Genomic DNA, 18614 nt, shown 5'->3' with positions numbered 1-18614 from the left:
CCGGGTTAGAGTAGAGCACCTATTCTGAGGACGAAGCTGCTGGTCCCCAGTTATGAGCACAAGAATAAACTCCCAGCCTCCTGGGCAAACTCCATCTTTTATTTGGCTGATACCCTTCTGCTGCAGAAACGAAGAGCTGCTTTTCACACCCAAGTAATCGTTTTTCTTTGAGCAAAACTTTTAATCAAAATCCCTTTCACTGAATATTCTCAATGGACAGAATGATATGATAGCCAACACTGAGGGAAGACTCTTTAGTCTTTTTTTTGCATACATTTTCATAGAAAAATAATACAAATCCTAGTAGCTCTACAATAGAAGGAAAAAACAGGATAGAAATTTTTGAGAAAAAAAATTTGATTTTTGAACTGTAAACGGTGCCAGTTTAAAATCATTTTTATACCTAGCTGTACTGTTACATTTATTTACAAAGAGCCTGGTCTAGGTTCTGTGAGATAACCAAGTGCCTCCCATTTTTAAAAAGATTGTCTTTCAGAGCATTTGAACTGCTAAATGTTGTGTTTATATATTTTATGCTACTCTTGTCACCGGTAAAATTTCTTCACCTTCACATATACAAGAATTCATCTCCACATTGATTCTATTTTATTTAATCTAAAAGTAACATAACTTTCTTGCTACTCAATGCCATTACTACCAATTTGCTACATTGTAATTTTAATAGTTCTAGACACAGGTGAGCATCTAAACATGGGCTTTAAAACTGCATGAAGTTCTGATGTCTGCTGCAAGTAAGGGGAAGTGACTGTGCTGTTCCTTTCCTGCATACACCTAGCCCATCAGTCTGGGGCTTCCTGTTAAATTCTCGTGTACAACTAGTGACAGTCAAGCTTCCAGAATAGCAGAACTTTGAAGCTGGAATTGGCTTACAGATCAGTTCACTATATAATTATATGAAATGGCTAATGATAATTTTAACAAAAAAAAAAAACCAAACAAACAATATCTGTAATGTACAAAGGAGGATTTAAAGACTGTGACATTAACCTAACTATGATAATATGTTCTTCACATCATTATAGAGTTATTTTCTGTCAGGAAATAATTACTTATTATTATTAATTATTATTTCCTCTTTCATACTTCAAGTAGTCGTTTTATTACATATGCTGATAAAGAGTTAAATCAGTCCAAGATCTGGCTGCTGAAAGATTAACATACATGCACAAGTACTTTTAGCACAAAAGTTACAGACAAATACAGCTGCTGTCCATGGAAGACTTCACACTATAATACAGTGAACAATAACGGTAAACATGTGCTCCTTGTTAGGGTCTGGCGACACAATATATCATAAACCCTGGACAACAAGATTTTTTAAAAATGAAATTATTATGTTACCAGGGTTGACAAATCCCCTATAAGAAATCAATTATTAAATTCCTATAATACTGAAAAGCTAAATCCTTTCTAGTATTATAAAGCAAACCTACTTAAAAATAAAGTTTCATATTCCTTAAGGAAACAGTTTGAACCCATGCTCTGCAATGCAGCCTACACAACACTACAGCTGTGGCTCTCCTAAGGACACCCGTCCCGTGCTCTCTCGCTCTCTCACTCTCTGACAAGTGTGAAGACAGGCTTGTCAGAAGACACGAACAATTGTGGGAAAGTAGCAAACTTCCTCTATCACACAAGCTAGTCATTACATACCTGATATTAAAAGATGTGCAAAACATCACCATGTATTAGGTTAAACTACGATGTCATAAACTGGTTTCCACGGGACTCAGCAGTGTTTCTCATCCAGTCACCTCTCCTATCTTTAAGCTCTTTTAGTTTGGCTCTGGGAATAAATCTCTAACACATGCCAAGAGGGAACCGCCCCATCAGAATCTCCTCACGTATAACCCTCCACAGTACTTGCTGCCCTCCTGAGATTTTGGAGAATAAAGCTATACAAAAATGCACAGTCATGATCCGGGCTATGGTAGCACCCCACAGGCTGCTAACCCGGTCCCTACAACATCAGCCAGAAACACCAGAGGCAAAGCAAGGGTAAGCAAAAGAGAACAGCAAGTCAAATACACCAATGATTGGGAACAGATGTCTAAAACGCTCTAAGTTTTCTTCTTGTGTTTCAAAGAGAGTTTAATCGAAAAAGAAGCTATGTTTCAAATGCAATCAAGATTTTCCCAGTAGAGGCACCTCCATTCTAAACACACAGGCAGAGGGTCTCCAGTGGGGCTCTGAGGAAGGTTCCTTCTACAGCTGATAAAAGAAAATACTGGACTGGAGTAAATGCCTAGAGTCCTTAAAGTAAGACCTCCAACGTGGGCTACTTATACAGAAGAAGCTAGTCACCAGCACCGCCATCCTCTCATTTCTGCTAGTCAGGCACCGGAGAAATCAAAGGACGCCATGATTGTTCACCCTCCCTGACAGAGCCACGCTTTCTCTGCTCTAAGGATAGGACTTCTTGACAAGAGCTAGAGACACAAAGAAAGCCTCAGATGAAACCCCGTGCTGATTTGCCTAGAGATAAAAGACCAAGAGCATTCAGAAGCCACTTCCAGAGTGAACAGGAACCCTGCAGAGGTTTTAAATGACACCAGCGTGGGAGCACAGCACATAAAATGAGAACAGATTTGTGCACATTTTGATCAGTTGGCTAAATATAAATATACCTGATTTATACTTTTGAAACTAAGAGACTAGACCCAAGTTCCAAACTGTAGTTGGCGTGGCTCTGGACGGTGTGGCTCTTTGGAGAACAGGGTATAAACGAATGTAAACACACACTGATTGTCCTCTAGCTTCCTTAAATAGAGTTTCTGAAGTATTTTTGTAGGAAATTATATGAGTGTAGTTAATCAGATAATTTCTATAATAACATATAAATTCTGTTTCGTGTGCAAAAGGTGGTAGAAAGAGAAGATAAATGGTGTTCATGTTTTCAGAGTGAGCACAGCATTGCAATCCATCAAGAGTCCTTTGATCCTCTCGTGAAACTTCTCTCTGTACAAGTTGAAGTACATAATGCTTTCTGGCTCTTCTTCAAGCCAAAACTTGTCAAATTCATAGACAAGGTAACCTGGAAGTAAAAAGCATACACACATTGTCCACAGGAGTAATTATCTATTTAGACCATCTTTAGAAAGTACACATGCATCTGGGGCCAGGGATGAGGCTGCTTGGCCTGCAAGCCAGACACCCTGACTCAAATATGAGAGAAGTGCTTAGAGTACACTAGAGATCATCTTCCGCTATTCTCCCGGACAGCAAGGATCTTAAGCAATAAAATGACAAACACCAGCTCTGTACCTCAGAGGCATTAGGGTAAAAGCTCTATACTCTGCCTTGTTGGGAGTCCACAGTGCTCTGAGGTGGGTCTGGCTCTGAGCCCGATACTCACAGTAGAACTGGTGAAAGTGCTCCATTGTGGGTACCCCAGGGACGAAGTTGTAGAGGTGAAGCTTCAGCGCCTCGCTCTTCAATAAGCTGTAAGCCATCTCGGTGAGATTGATCCCAACTATTGCATAAGAATACCTACGTCACAAACACCGCCAGTTACACAGCTAGCCGATGGCTTGGAACAGAGGCTTACAGCGTGTGCAGAGCTTACTAGAGAGTCCCCCAAACTGTCTCTACTGTGCTCCTCACAGGACTCCCTTTGCAGTGACCTCGCTAAACTCAGTCAGGAAGATCAAAGTGCTTGTTTTTTGAAGGCTGTTAATTTTCTGAACAGAAGCTAAGAAGTAAAAATAAAAGTTCTGACCATGAGACATTTAAGAACACTAAGGGAGGGGTTGGGGATTTAGCTCAGTGGTAGAGTTCGGTCCCCAGCTCCAAAAAAAAGAAAAAAAAAAAAAAAGAACACTAAGGGAAGGGACACCCACACACACCGAGCTTTATTGTCCTAGTGATTATTTATAAAGCTAATAACAAGGGCTCAGTTTGCCTTTCCTTTACCATTCTCAAAGCTAACTCTCATTTTCCTATTTCATTGTTACTTTCTCCTTCTACTTTTAAATATTCCTGAAAAAAAAATATGAGCCCCTATCTTTGTTTTATAAACTACAACATGTGATAAAATTTACTTTGGAAACAGAACATTTATGATCACTTTTCTTTAAAATAGTTTATATTATTCTTTCTGCAGTTACAATCATTAAAATGATATCATTTTAGGATACATTTTGAAATACATAGTCATTTTCACTTCAAGAGTCTAGCTTTTTAAATGTTTGCCCAGCTTACCCTAACTTGGGGTGATTTGAGCGGGAGAGGATCTGATGTGCTTCGCTGGTGTAGTTCTCGCTGAAATACCTAAACAAGTTCAAGGAAAACGAGGAAGTGAAATGTCCGCCGGACGCAGAGCAGGCAACCGCCACTGTCTGACCAACGGCCCTTGCTGCTACAGCCACTCCGCCTCAAGCCACCTCGATGCTCAGAAAGGAACCTGAGTCCAAATTTAATCCTAAAGAATCAGGCCTATTAAATAAGGAGCACAGACTGTCTCTTGGCAAGACTATTTCAGCAGGGAGATCGTTGCCTACAAAGGGACGTCCTATTTGCTTACAAATGAAGAAAGTCCCGAGTTTTGAAATCTGCGACCTCTCATCCTGTCCAATAAAAGTGCAGCTGCTGGGCCGCCCTCCTTCACTGTCTGTCCTGTCTGCCAGGCTGGAGTGTGCACTTGGAACACACGGCTGACAGGCGCTGACCAGCAGGCCATGACTGATAGATGTGGGTCCTGGCCACCTTCACATCAGCCCATGCTCTACACACAGTGAAGAAACTGCACGTCATTAGAGGTCTACCAAGGCCCCACAGCAGTCTAGAGTCAGACTCTGTTAAGTCACTTAAACTCCAGGCTCAGTAGGATTCTCTTCCGGTGGAGGTAGGGAAGTCTTAAGTTCATTAAAGATTACTATGTGATTTATCTTCAGGAAGCAGAACTACATAAAACTTGTACAGCTTTAGGCATTGCCAAAACATACATGCATCTATGATGTGAACAGTGTAGGTCTTGAAATCTCATTATGGTGCATCCCTCCTCCCACGGCTTTATCCACATGACCTAAACATTTCCTCAGTATTAACTTAGTTTACTTCAGTTCAGACTATTTTCACATTAAGAAGTATCCATAGAAATTACTGGCATCCATTCTCAACACTAGTTACAGTCTGTAAGCCACAGTCCACAGATAAACACTACAGTCTGTATACCTGCACATCCACACAGCAGAGTGGTTCTCAACCTTCCTAATGCTTCGACACCAACCATAAAAGTGTTTCCCTGCTACTTCATAACCGCAATTTTACTACTGTTGTGAATCATAATGTAAACATCTGATATGCTGCCCCCAAAGCGGTCACAGTCCACAAGCTAAGAACCACTGGTCTAAGAACTCACCTTCCAGTCCCTTACTAGAACAGTGCTGACTATCAGTTGTGATTTTTATGGCATATCTGGGATCGCATGCACAGAGCCTAAGCACTAAGGGAAAGAGGCAAGTTGTTACAGCATGACACGTGGCGGTTCAGGTCAACAGCCAGAGGTAGTTAGGAGATGTCACCTAACCTGGTTGTTTCCCCAAACGGAATCAGAGCTTGCACAGTGGAAACAAGAAGGCAAAACTAGAAAGAGGTGTTCATGACTCTTAAGCAGATGTCAGAAGTAAGGCCGGAAAGACAGAAGAAGGGAAAGGCACTGGAAATACTAGTGAGTAAGCACACACGCACATGCGCACACACGCACACACACACACAGGTCTTTGAATGTTGCCAGCACACTAGCAAACATGCACATTATACCTAAGAAAACTTATCGAGTCAACAGGAAGCAATTGTAGAATTTTGTTCAGCCAAGGAAAAGATAATTTGTCGTCACTTACACAAGATTGATCAGTCCAAGTATGCCCATGCCTCTGAAGTCTGTTTTGGGATCATCGCCTTGGAAACCAATGTCTGCCCACTGCTTGGAGATCCGGGCCTTCAACTTTTTCGTTGGCATCAGAAGACTCCAAAGCTGCACAAATACGCTTTTGTGTTACAAATAATAGTAATGTTCTTGGCTTATTGGGACATTCTCCTTTTCTTAGTTTATCTAATTCATAATTGAATACTTGAAGTTCAACAATTTTTATATGCAGATTCTAAGACCAACAAGGACTGTATTCAAAACACAGTATATCTATTCCAACCAGAATGGCTGTTGTGAAGAATCATTTTTAAAAAACACTACAGAAATCTAGAGCAATGACCTGTGTTTACTAATGTGTGTGTGTGTGTGTGTGTATGCATATATATTGTTTGAGAAGAACAGTCAAGTCAATGGACCCATATTCAGCTTGAATAGGCTATGTTGTAATGCTGGATGGTTAATCTTTAATAAAAAGAAAAGAGAGGGAGGAGGGAGGGAAAGAAATAAAGAGAAATTAATTCTGAGGAGGGACCATGGAATAATATTAATATAACACAAGAAATGGGTGTGTGCGATTATTTCATAAATTTTCATTTTTAAGAGAAAAAAGATGATTTTAAATAAATATAATCTTTACCACTGAAGTTGTTATCAGGTAAGAAATTTTGATTAACAATCTTTCCCTTTGTTAGGTAGTAATAAACCAGTCAATGAAAAATAATTAAGAAAAATTGGTCATTTTCAAGAGCTAAAACATACTTGTACATACTGAATAAAAAACTGAAAAGCTTTGCAAAACAGAAATGTGTGCTTCTCCCCATCTCATCACCACAGTGGGCACTGTGGAGGGTGCCCTGTTCCCTAACAAGATGTCAACACTATGGCCTTCCTTGTGTCTGGCCTCAAGCTAGCTCCAGTTATTAGACTGGGCTTTATCTTGCCCACTCTCTTATGAGCAGCCCAGGAGCTTACTGATGAGGAATGTGACCAGAGCACTAAGGCTTCAGATGTGTGGGCTGCAGTGGAGAACCACTCCTCAGTTTTTTTTTTTTTTTTTTTTTTGTTTTGTTTTTTTTTTTCTTTTTTCTTTTTTTTTGGAGCTGGGGACCAAACCCAGGGCCTTGCGCTTGCTAGGCAAGCGCTCTACCACTGAGCTAAATCCCAACCCCAACTCCTCAGTTTTCATTCATTTGTTTGCTTCTTTGTTTCTGGAGATTGGGTCTTGTTATGCAGCCCAGAATAGTTTTGAATTCCCATCCTCCTGCCTCAATCTCCAAAATTCTGGGATTACAGAAACATCCCATCATATTCAGCTTTTAATACTCAAGGTTTAATATCCATCATGGGCTGCAGCCTGGAGACCCTGATTTCATAAGGTTAAGGTGAAGTTCAGATCTAAAGATTAGACCCTGACAAGAGCTGCTTATACTCAAACATCTTCAACTCCACAGCTCTCTTCCCAGCAAGACTTCAGCGGTGTGCTCCAGTCGCCACCATTCTACCACCAGAGCTGAGTTTCGTGGTGGACAGCCAGGACAAAGGTCCCTGGACTGGGCACTGGGACACATGTCTTACTCCTTCCTGACAGCAGGTGTAACAGAAGGCTTGGCAGCTAAGGTGGATGAAGACTGTGAGCTCTAAGTCACTCAAATATGAGCTCAGTCCACATAACAGCTCCTGGCACTGGAGCTACAAATGGTGCTAGGAATTGAACCCAAGTCCTGTGCAATGGCAGTAAGCACTCTGCAGTTGTGAGCCACCTCTGCAGCCTCACTTTGGCAGTTTTAAGCATTTTATCTTACACAGATGTCCCGGGAGACTTTCCATATGGGTCATATCGAGTCCTACCTCCAAGTGCTTTAAGGATAAGTGGGTTCACCTGAGATAAAGCCGAGGAGGAGGAGAGTATTACCAGGGAGGCAGCAGAGAGGAGGGACACGTAGGGAGGGCCAACCAGAACTAAGGATGCATGAAATGTCATCCGGAAACCGGTACTTTATGAAGATGGTGAGGAGGGAGACCAGAGAGGACTGAGAGAGAGGACAAGGGGGAGGAGGGAGAGAGGAACAGAATGGAAAGAGAGAATAAGAGTGTGAGAGAATGAAAGAAAAGTTTGAAGTCACACCTTTACTCCTCCTCCAGAGTGTGAACTGTAGCAGAGGATGGGCAGGAGGCAGCACCCTCCTGGCTCTAGTGTGTTAGCACCCAAAGCAAGTCCCCCACCTCCCCTGGGCCTGGGAATCCTTTTCCTCCAGTGAAGGCCTACCCTGGACAGTCTAGCAATTTCTCTAAGCCTCAACCTGTAGAGACGGGTGCTGCTACCACGCTCACACACTTACACAACAGAAGCAGAAGGCAAAAGGTGCTCTCTCCCCTCTCCTTTCTTACCATGGCAGTATTTGCCAACTCATGCTGGGCTGGTCCCAGAAGAGACACAATCCTGAACAAACGGACATGCACTTCACAGCTTCAGTGCTGCTGAAAGAAAGCCAAGTCTCCACAAGCAAATTAGATAAACAGAGGCTCCGAGGCCTGTGTGTCCATGCTTTGAGTCCGAGAGCTCCTGTATTTTTAAAGATGCTTATCAAGTAAGAGTTGCTGACCAACAGTCTTTTCCAGCTGAAGGAGCCGGAAGAGTGCGCAGCTCTCACAGCAGAAGCTCGCTCCCTGAACCGAGGCAGCCTTACCTTGAGGAGCAGCTTCTCATGCTGTGCATTGGCAGAATCGTAGGGCTTTTTCCTAACGTTTTCTACGTCGTGGTAGAGCTGTCTATAGCCAGTGATCTGCAGTAAGCATGTCCTCATGCAGATTTGAAAACTGAGGATAAAATTATTAGTTTAAGTCAGACCTCTTTATCAAATAAAGCGAGGCCTGGGGGAGGGCGTGTCACACATCTATTTAGGAAGTGGTTTGTCACTTCTGACTTAACTCAAGAGCATTACAAGAGCTCCATTATTAGAACTTATTCATCACATTTTCTGAGATGTCCACACATCCCCAATTCTTTACTGCCACTTTGCAGCATCTCTAATAACTTGAAGTGTATCCCAAACAACCCAGGATGAGTTATCCCAGTCTCCCCAGGTACAGTAGCCTGCTCTCCCTAGCCGACATGCTGTTTATAGTGACTCTACCATAGTGAAGCACATGAATCTTTAGTTCCCAAGCTAGGGCATGACCAATCCCAATCCATCAACAGTCTGGAAGACCTTCAAGCCTCACCCTGTCTATGACATGCCCTTCAGACCAATTGCACAGCACCAACTCCTGCTGGGGTTGTGGCCTCTTACCTCAAGAACTCATTTCCTAACTGCTGTCTTCCCCAAAGCCACTCTTCACCTCCCTTACTTATGTATCAACTAATGTCACGTATCCTAACACAGAAGACGTCTATCATCTGTGTGCCTATTACGTCTAGCCAGCTACTTGGTGGCTCTTGTTCATGAGGGACAGAGGGACAGAAAACACAGTAAGGACTCGGCAGAACTTGTGACACACACTGGAGGGACATGGGAGGGTCTGACCTGAACAGCACACAGACACCAGACTCTGAAGGGCAGGAAGACCAGCTGCCGGCTATTTAACCTCAGGGACTGATTGGGAGGGCCTGGCCCTGTGGCTGCAGCCCTGTGCAGTTATCAGCAGTCTGGGCCTCAGTGCTCAGGGGATGACAGAGCTGGGCTTTCTCCTCCACAAGCCTTCCCCGCCACAGCCCAACTGTGCAGAGATCTGCACAGCAGGCAACATTAGTCACAGAGGGAGCAGCACACCTGCTGTCCTTCTCGGGGCAGATCTTCTTTTCCTTCATGATGTTCGCTATGCACCTGTCCAGGTCGCTCTCGGCAACTCGTGTTGCATTCTGTAGGACCTAGTTATGGAGATACAGTGGAATGAGAGAAGTCTCCAAGGGCTGATATAGAAGTCTGTTTTAAGACATTTAAGCAATTTTACAAAGAAGATATTAAAATGAAAAAAAATCACACTTACTTCAGATCTCCCCCAAAGCTGGAATCGTATAAGTATTTGTGGTTTTCTAAAAGCCTCCGACCACACTCAGAAAAGCACATGTACCTAACCAAATAGGTAATGGAGTCATGAAAGTGGGGAGGGTTGGGAAGGAGGCCAGCATATACAGGAGGCAGAGTGGGTAGGAGGGAGAATACAACTGCAGAACACTACATAACTGTGAAATTGTCCAAAAAAAAAGTTAACATTTTTAAAATAATTTAAAAAGAGGAGTAGCAACAGGTCCAAGAGCTGTCTTTTTGTGCAACCTCCTCACCAAGCCCCACCCTGCTACCCCTGCCACATCCAGTTTTCCAGCATCCAGTGCTGGCAGCTTCCCTTCCTGCAGTCTCCTGTGCCAGCATTCAGGTGATGTTTCCATGCCGTCTGTTTCTGGTCTGTCTGATGACATCCTCTGATGTCTGATGACATCTTCTATCTGTTTAGGAGCCCATGCTGACTATGGCCCTCTTCTACAACCATTTGAGCTACCACAGGCCACTCATACTTCTGCAAAAGTTTGCAGACTGAACTTGTCAATGTCTTCCAACATATTCAATGAGATTTTGATTAAAACTTCACAAATTCATAGGTCAAATTTGGAATTCATATTTAGCAACACTGAGTCTTTTAATTGACGAATATAGGCTTTTCCCCCCCAAAAAAATTTCTCCATAGGTTTTAGGACTGAACTAAAACTCCCTGGACGTTTCGCACTTCTGGCTGCTGTGGCAGGAGGCACTGCTCTTTGATGATCCACAGTGCATTGCGACTACAGACAGAAGTGAGCGGCCTGCTGCCGAGTATTTCAGCTCACTCAGGAACTCACAGCAGCAGCCTCCAAGGACCCAGTGTCGTCTCGTCTATGTTCTCAGGCTGCATCTCTGGTAATACGCATAGCTCTTTCTGGCCAACTATGTCTCAGGGTTTTGTTTTGTTTTGTTTTCTTGCTGACTGTAGCCCAGGACTTCAGCACAATGCTGCACAGAAGCAGAGAAACTAAACATCTCTGTCATGCTCCCAACTACACGCGGCAAAACCTTCAATGCTGAATGTTTCCTGTGATGCCAGCTACACATTGTCTGCTGGCGGTCTGTAATGGACTGAGGGAGTTTTTGCTCTTCTAGTCGGGAAAGATTTTAATCATGAGCAGAATTCCCAGTATCTATCAAAATGACCATAGTTTTCTGACTAGTTACTGTGGTAATAAATTATACTCTCTGTATTTAATCAGAATATATTATCCTCTCTATGTGTTACTGGGATCAGTTGTTCTATAAGAACTCTTACATCACATTCATAATGGACACTAAGTTGTACTTTTATGTCTTTGGTTTTAGTGTGCACTCAAAAGGAGGGGGGGTGTCTTCCCTCTATTTCCCAGGACTTTCTGCTGACAGTTCCTTCTTCCATGAGTGTTTGGTAAGAATTAAGCCAGGCTGGAGAGAGGCTCAATGGCACAGAGCACTGGCTTCTTCTGCAGAGGACCTACCTGACGGCTCACCACCTACCAGACGGTGCCCTCTTCTTACCTCGTGGGCACCAGATATGTACACAGAGCACAGACATGCATACAGGCCAACACGCAGAAATACAACAGTTCAAACATCTTTTAAAAGAGGATTAATTAGGCCAATGCTGGAGAGTTTTGCAACTATTTTAGAGATTTTATTTCTTTTCTTGAATATGTGGCAACATAGATACTTTTATTTTCATATTAATGGATAAACTACTTTCCCATTTCCCATGAGCTTCAGGGTTTACTATCCTGAGGCTGCTCACTTATGCTCTACCTTTCTTCAGACTGGGACTCTTGGCTTTCTCTCCTAAATCATCAGTGGCTGGAGGTTACTGATATCACTAGTCTTTTTAAAGTATGGGCTTCTGAGTTTGGTGCAATGTCTACGTTTGTCTATTTTACTAATTCTTTGATTTTTCTGCCTTATAACTTCTTCAGCTTACTTTGGGCTCAGTTTCTTTTCAGGTTTCTATAGGTACAAACAGATCGTACCTTCAACTGGTTCAGGCTTTTAAAATCTGCTTTAGTGAGCTAAGCAAATGTTGATATGTTGTGTTTCCAGGTCAATATTCTTTGTCTATTTCCCACCAAATTCCTCTCTGACCCACTGGGGTTACTGCAATATTTATAGTCCAGATACCACAGACTTTCACATTTTAGCATCCATTGGACGTAAGTTATAAATAGTTCCTAGTCTGTAACTGAGGAAAGGAGACTTAATTTTTAACCAACAAAGAAGGAATTTCAACTGTCCAAGAGCCTACAAGCCAACACAGCCACACTCTGAGATTGCTGCCAGGGATAAGCAAGCATAGCATCCATCGGAAGTGCAAAGTGTTTAAATATGTACGAGGTCTCACGGGTGCTCTCTCTCAAATCCTCACAGTGTTTACTGGCTTAATACATTATCACCAATATTATCAGCATGCATTCTCTTATGTTGCCTTCTTAAAATCACCACACAGGTATTGATGAGGGACAAACAACTTGCACAAAGTCAAACACACAGGAAGTAATAAAATCAAAAATATTTCCAGACTTCTTTTCATGTAATAAAATACAGAGATTCTCAATGGAAATACCACAACACCAGAATGATATGCACGACTTGCATGTTTAAACTGACAGCCCACCTCTATGTATTGACAAAGTCGCTTCAATTCTAGGTTTCAAGACAACAAGGCAGCTATGATCTAACTTCATCTCAGGCACTGGTAGTTATTCTCTTTATAGAGTAACAAAACCCATCAGTAATTGGCTTTTTTAATGGCGACATCATAAGAATACAAGTTTAATATTAACCTTTCAAGTGAGATTTTTAAATAGCTACTAAATAATTGAAAAATTAGCATATTGTTTTCTGTTAACTTAATCCACTCTTGTTGAGTCCCAAAACACTGTAACCAGTAGTTCTCAACTTGTGGGTCAGTACTCATTAGGGTCAAACAACCCTTTTACAGGGGTGGCATTATCAGATACCCTGCACATCAGATATTTACATTATGATTCACAGTAGTGACATTACAGTTATGAAGTTGCAATGAAGTGATGTCATGGTTGGGGGTCAGCACATGAGGAGTACACAGCACTGGGAAGGTTGAGGCCACTGCTCTGAGTCATGTTCAGTCCCTCCTTCTCTGTATCACTCTTTGTCTCCTACTGATAACGGCCCATCATCAATTTACTACTTCTACAAATACTGAAAACCCTGGTAGAATCTGAACACACGGTAGTCACCCAATCCTTGTTGAAATTTTACCAAATCTGATCCCCTGTACTACTTACATTTAGCTTAATTTTACCACATATAAAATCCCACTAATAAATTCTGAGACCACAGACGCTGCTCCAGCCTGTCCTCATTCCGCTGATGTGTGGGTGCTGAGTTCAGATTCTGTCCCTTCTCCTCCAGAACTAGGAAAGAGGCAGGTACCACACGCTCCTGTGGAGAAGGGGCCAGGGCTTCCTGCCACTCATCCATGTTTTCTTTACACTCAGAGTACTGTCACTTGCCAGAGTTGGGGCAGGCTCTGGGGACATGGACATAAGTGACAGACACTATGCTTTGTGCTGTTTCTTTGGGGCAGGAGAGAATGGAGAAATAAAGAAGTAAAATACTGTAAAAGAAAGAAGGCAAAAGGATGGGGGGTGTGCTTACAATTCCAAGTAGAGAATGCTCCGAGAGCTCATGAGATCAAAACGGAATGAAACTGGAGGTGATGTGACAAACTTTTAGCAGGGAGAACGAACACTCTGGCCCTAGTGGCACACAGGCCTGATGGCTGGTGGCACTCTGGTTTGGAGCAGCAGCACAGGACAAGAGCAATGCTAGACGCAACAGAGAGCAACCAGGGGCTGGGGGTGCTCTGGGGGCAGCACTGACAGTGTGCAGGCAGGTTTCAAAGCATTGGAGAGGACATATAAGTGCTGGGTCTGTGGGTGTGGTATAAGGAACTGTAACACTTTTACAATATAGTTCCCAGGCCACTAGAAAGCACCTGTCAGAGGACAATTCGTTCTCAAATATCCCCAGATTTATGACACAAAGAAACACAACTTGATTTGCATCAGTCAGTCTGTGTGGAGAAAACATGGCTTCTTACAGAGAGAGTAGAATATCAGAACGCAGGGCTGTCCCTCCAAGCAGGGCCCTGACCTACAGAAAACAAGCATCACTGGGGAACCAACACGTCAGAAACAGAAGCAGGACCTCTGGGGTGGAACCCAGTGTCTACACTCTACCAAGCTTCCAGAGAATCTGGAGCTCCTGAGTTTGAGACCTGCTGTAACAGCTCTGAAATAAAACGTGTCGGCAGGTCCCTACAATCACAAGGCTGCTGTGGGGAGCGGCCCGCTACAGTGCAGTAGCAGGTACCACACATGTGTTCAATTAGACAAGAATTAGGGCAGAAGCTTCGGATGCCGTATTCTCATGAAGAAAACAAACTACAGTTTAGGATTCTGAACAAAGGAACTCTATACCCTGCCCAGTGTCCATTGTGTGGATGCGAGTCAGTCTCACACAGATAACTCACAAATGAAGGACTGTACCCAAGATAACAAGCACCCTCCCTCTATAGATACTGCTCTCCAGAACGAATTGTGTCAGCTTGCCCAGTCCAACACCCTTCTGACCCCGGTGTGAGTCAGCTACTCTCATCAACACTAGAGACCAAATCATGCCCACGGTCTCCATTGTGAATCCTATTTTGCATTATGACCGAGTGCAAATATAATATGGATATTAAAATACAGATGTGCACACAGATAACTAAACTGAAAATGTCATACAATAATAGATACCAGTAATTCTTACACAGACACATTGTGACCTTACAGTCAATTCTAGCTGGTTAGTTCTTGGTTTCCCACTTAACATCAAGAGCTGCCCACGGAATCCCGCACCTGTGACCTACAGTGACACCAACTAGATAGAGGCCTTTACATGAGCACACAATAACACTGCTTGAGGCTCCTGCAGATTTGCGCTTGTTTCTAATTCAGCAAAAGCTGACTGCTATGTAGTGCATGCTGGGACTCGCTTTGGATCAACGCTTGCTTGGCTCTTCTCTCACACAACCTTCCCTGTGGACACAGTCTTCACAAAGGCTTTCTTACCACGCTGGTCCCCAAAGCTACCACAGCTGCTGCAGAATAAACAGGCAAGATCCCCGTCTATAATAACACACCTCTGAACAAGACGCAGAGTTCAAATACTCTTCTATCCATCAAAACACACAAAGTACTTTGAAGACAGAATTACAAGTTCTAAAATGAGAAAATGTAACTCGGTTTCTTATAGCAAAGGCAGTAAACATAATCCTAAAATCAAAGTGTTCCTTTTAAAGAAAAAAATACATTTAGGTTAAGTTTTCTAGAATTAGCACTTTAATGTGCCCTTACCTTACTCTTGGAATATGTCAAGGAATTTTCTGAAATTAAAAAAAAAAAAAAGTTACCACTTGAACACATTTTCTGAATTACCCAAAATCAAGTAGCAAAAATATAATAGCAGTGAAAAATCATTTCTGCAGTTTAAGGTGCAATTTCCCCATGAACAACACAACAATCATCTCAAAATCTTACAAGACAGAGAAGAACCATCTTTCCCCAGATGCGGTACCAAGCCAGTGGCACTCTAACTTTCCCAGAATGTAGTTTCTGTGTAGACCGCCAGAGTGGGGGTGTTTGCCACTGCTCAAATATCAGAAATTCATCTGCAGACTACATTCTCCACTCCACTCTCTTCATCGTCAGCCCAAGCAAGTGGACAGCACAAGAACCAAGCATTAGAGACTGTCTGGCCAACTCTCCTCTTCTCAGGCAAACAGCCTCTATATTCCTGGTTTCTGACCCAAGAAGAACAGCATTTGTATTGGTCTGTTAAAAAAATGTTTCTGGTATATTAAGAATACTACTCTCCTTTTGAGAATTGTAAGAAAATGGCTTTTGCCTCAAAGTAAAGCTTTGAATATGCTCTTTCCTCATACTGTAAAGTGCCAACCAACACAGGTCTGCGTCAAGAGGCACTTGGTTCTTCTGAGCAGGTGTGTATGCAGGGGTGTGTGTGCGTCAAAAATTGTGCATTATACTTCATCCAACCAGAGGCCACAAGATGCTCTACTATTCTTCCAACAATCCTGGGCACAGGGTCTGCCGTCCACACCTCACTCCCTTGGCCCTAAAGGCATCCATTCTTCATTCAAGGTATTATGATCAACACAAAATAGGAGCTGGTTAATTCTTGATTTTCTACTTAACACAGCATCATGAGCTGTGGCCCTGCCCATGTCTCCTACCATGCCTAAAGTAACTTGAAACCACATTTCTCAACCATCTGAGTTTGAATTCAGAACAATATTTTCAATTAAACATTGAAAAATTGTCATTTGGCAGAAATATAATGCAAACCAAACTCAGCCCCATGTATACCATAAACATTTCCCCAGCTATATTAAATTAAAAAGAAACGCATGCAATTTTTATTGTTATAACAACAAAAATATCGCTTCGATGTATTACAAACACAATTATATATCTTTACATTTTTTCATATAAAGTCTTTGAAATCCAGTGGGTATCGTACATGTACAGCACAACTCCATACTTCAAGTACTCAGAACCATGTGGCTATCACTGTGAGCCTGGACCAGGTAGGGTCTAAAAATCTTTCCTAGTACCAATGAGCAGTCTGCCCATTCAGAAATAAGGGTGAGAAGTGAGAAGACTGATTAAGGAGGCCTCAAAGTAGGAAACCAGATAACTGACTCTTCAATCTTTACCTCATACATCTGTGCAAAAATCTCAAATGGAAGAGAGAATAATTTTCTAGTTAACAACTGCAAATACAATCTGAATAATAATTGATAAGTTTTTAAAAAATTCAAGAGGCTCATTCTTTGGGTACATATGAGATGTTCTATTAAGTTTCTTTTTATATACAACTATTTGATATTTGATTCAATAGTCAATAGTAGAATGAAAAGAACTCAAAGACTACAAAGTTTAATAAATTCAGTTGCAGTGACTCGCTCAAATCAAACTACCATGGGGTAAATAGACAATTACGTTTCAATTAATCTTGAATTTTTTGATTTTGAAGGACATTACCTATTCTGTAGGTCCTCTGTGCACCTCCATAGGTGTCAAAAATTCGCTGCAATTCACACTTTCCAGTCATCTGTCGTAAAACCCATTTCATCCAAAATCGGAAAAAGTGTCCATAGAAAAACTCCCACAAAGAAAGGAACATGTTTTCCTGGGGAAAAAAAAAAAAAAGGATATAAAAACGCAAGCTTAGTGGTCTCAAACTGGAATGGTAAAACTGAAAAGTAAATTAGGTTGATCCAACTCCCCAAATTATAATGAAATCCATTATTCAACTGTGTCTATTTTGTGACTCTTTAATCTATTAGGCAAAGAAATAACATACAACAGTTTAAATAATGATTAGCCAAATGGTCAATTTATCTCTTTGCTAAATGGTCACTTTTTTAAAAAAGTAAAAAAGGAGCAAAAAAAAAAAAAACTGGCCAAATTATTTAATCGCTTAAAAGAATAACCACCTTACATTTTTGCCAAATAATTATATTTAATATTTTGGATTCCTACTTCCGCTTTTCATCCCTTGAAACTTGGAACAAAGAAGTTCAAGGATAAAAGGACCAACCAAGCAACAATTTCAAACCTATCACACATCAGATGTGGTTTCCCAAAGAAAGAGCTCTTCTTAGCCTTGGTTGAGAGCGTGCCCAGCTGTCCCAGTCAGCTGACTCTAACAAATGAAAACACTACAAGTGGCTTACAAACTGAAGCCTACAGGTTGGAAGCCGAGCAGATGGCATCCCGACCAACTTGATTTTTCCAGTCAGTAGGTGAAGGGCAGAGACACCAAGAGTTTTTTTTTTTCTTTTAAACCCACAAAACCTATACACTTGATATAACTGGATCTTAAAAGAAAACTCTTCGAGTGCTAAACGAAGGGGAGGAGGGATGAGGGGGACCGAAAAGAAAGCCCTCCTCCCCTGCCTTCCAGTCCTGGGATTCGCAGACACACCCTCTCTGCGCCCGGCCGGGGGAGCTGTCAAATTCGAAATCCCCGCAGGGCAGGGCACCGGGGGTCGGTGCGGGACGCGCAGATCAGGATCTTTAAAATGAGTCATCCCTTCGGCGCTTGTCGGGACGAAGGCGGCAGAACTGCCAGGCGCCCGCAGGCCGTCCCGCCGGGCCCCAGGGCCTCGGGAAACCGAGTGCGAGCCCCGAGGGCACCGCGCCGTCCCGCCCCTCTCGCGCGCGGGAACACTGCACAAAGCCCCGACGGCCTCGGCACCCTGCGGACTATCCGCGGGAAGACTGCGAGGCTGGCGCAACCGCACGCCAGCAACTCGGGGTGAGAGAAAAATAAAACAGCAGCCACCTCACTGAAGCGGAAGAACTAGGGGGAAGCTGGCACTGCCTCGGTTTCCCCCAGCTGCAAACACCGGCAACGGAAACGACGCTCTACGCGGAGCGCTCCCAGCGAACGCCGCGACCCGGAAGTCCGCACGGAGGCTGCGGGGGCGGGGTGTCTCCTGGCTCTGCGCCCCGCCTCTTCGTCGTCTTCGGATTGGCTCGCTCTCAGCCTATCACTGGTGCAGAAGAAGGGGCCTGCGGACCAGCGTGCCAGACGCCGGACGGTTTCCCTAGCAACGGCTGCCGGCT

General features: G+C 42.9%; 1 protein-coding gene across 3 annotated transcripts; it reads right to left on the bottom strand.

Moving 5' to 3' along the window:
• Positions 1–1784: 1784 nt before the first annotated feature.
• Positions 1785–18451, bottom strand: Elmod2 (ELMO domain containing 2). Of its 3 annotated transcripts, none has more exons than XM_032887552.1 (9): positions 18331–18451; positions 17025–17172; positions 15318–15346; positions 9661–9758; positions 8578–8707; positions 5862–5995; positions 4222–4290; positions 3377–3510; positions 1785–3055 (listed from the first exon to the last, which is right to left on the bottom strand). In XM_032887552.1, the coding sequence occupies exons 2-9, from the start codon at positions 17164–17166 to the stop codon at positions 2910–2912; spliced, it is 882 nt and encodes a 293-aa protein (XP_032743443.1). In that variant the 5' UTR covers positions 17167–17172; positions 18331–18451; the 3' UTR covers positions 1785–2909. The 3 variants fall into 3 exon arrangements, with proteins under 3 accessions (XP_032743443.1, XP_032743444.1, XP_032743445.1); XM_032887553.1 differs by lacking the exon at positions 18331–18451 and adding an exon at positions 17971–18216; XM_032887554.1 differs by having other exon boundaries at positions 2924–3055; positions 3377–3493.
• Positions 18452–18614: the final 163 nt, after the last annotated feature.

The sequence above is a fragment of the Rattus rattus genome, chromosome 17, assembly GCF_011064425.1.
Source record: "Rattus rattus isolate New Zealand chromosome 17, Rrattus_CSIRO_v1, whole genome shotgun sequence".
In the NCBI taxonomy this organism is placed as follows: Eukaryota; Metazoa; Chordata; class Mammalia; order Rodentia; family Muridae; genus Rattus; species Rattus rattus.
Note: the sequence above shows the minus strand (reverse complement) of the source record. Positions and strands in the feature narration are given on the sequence as shown.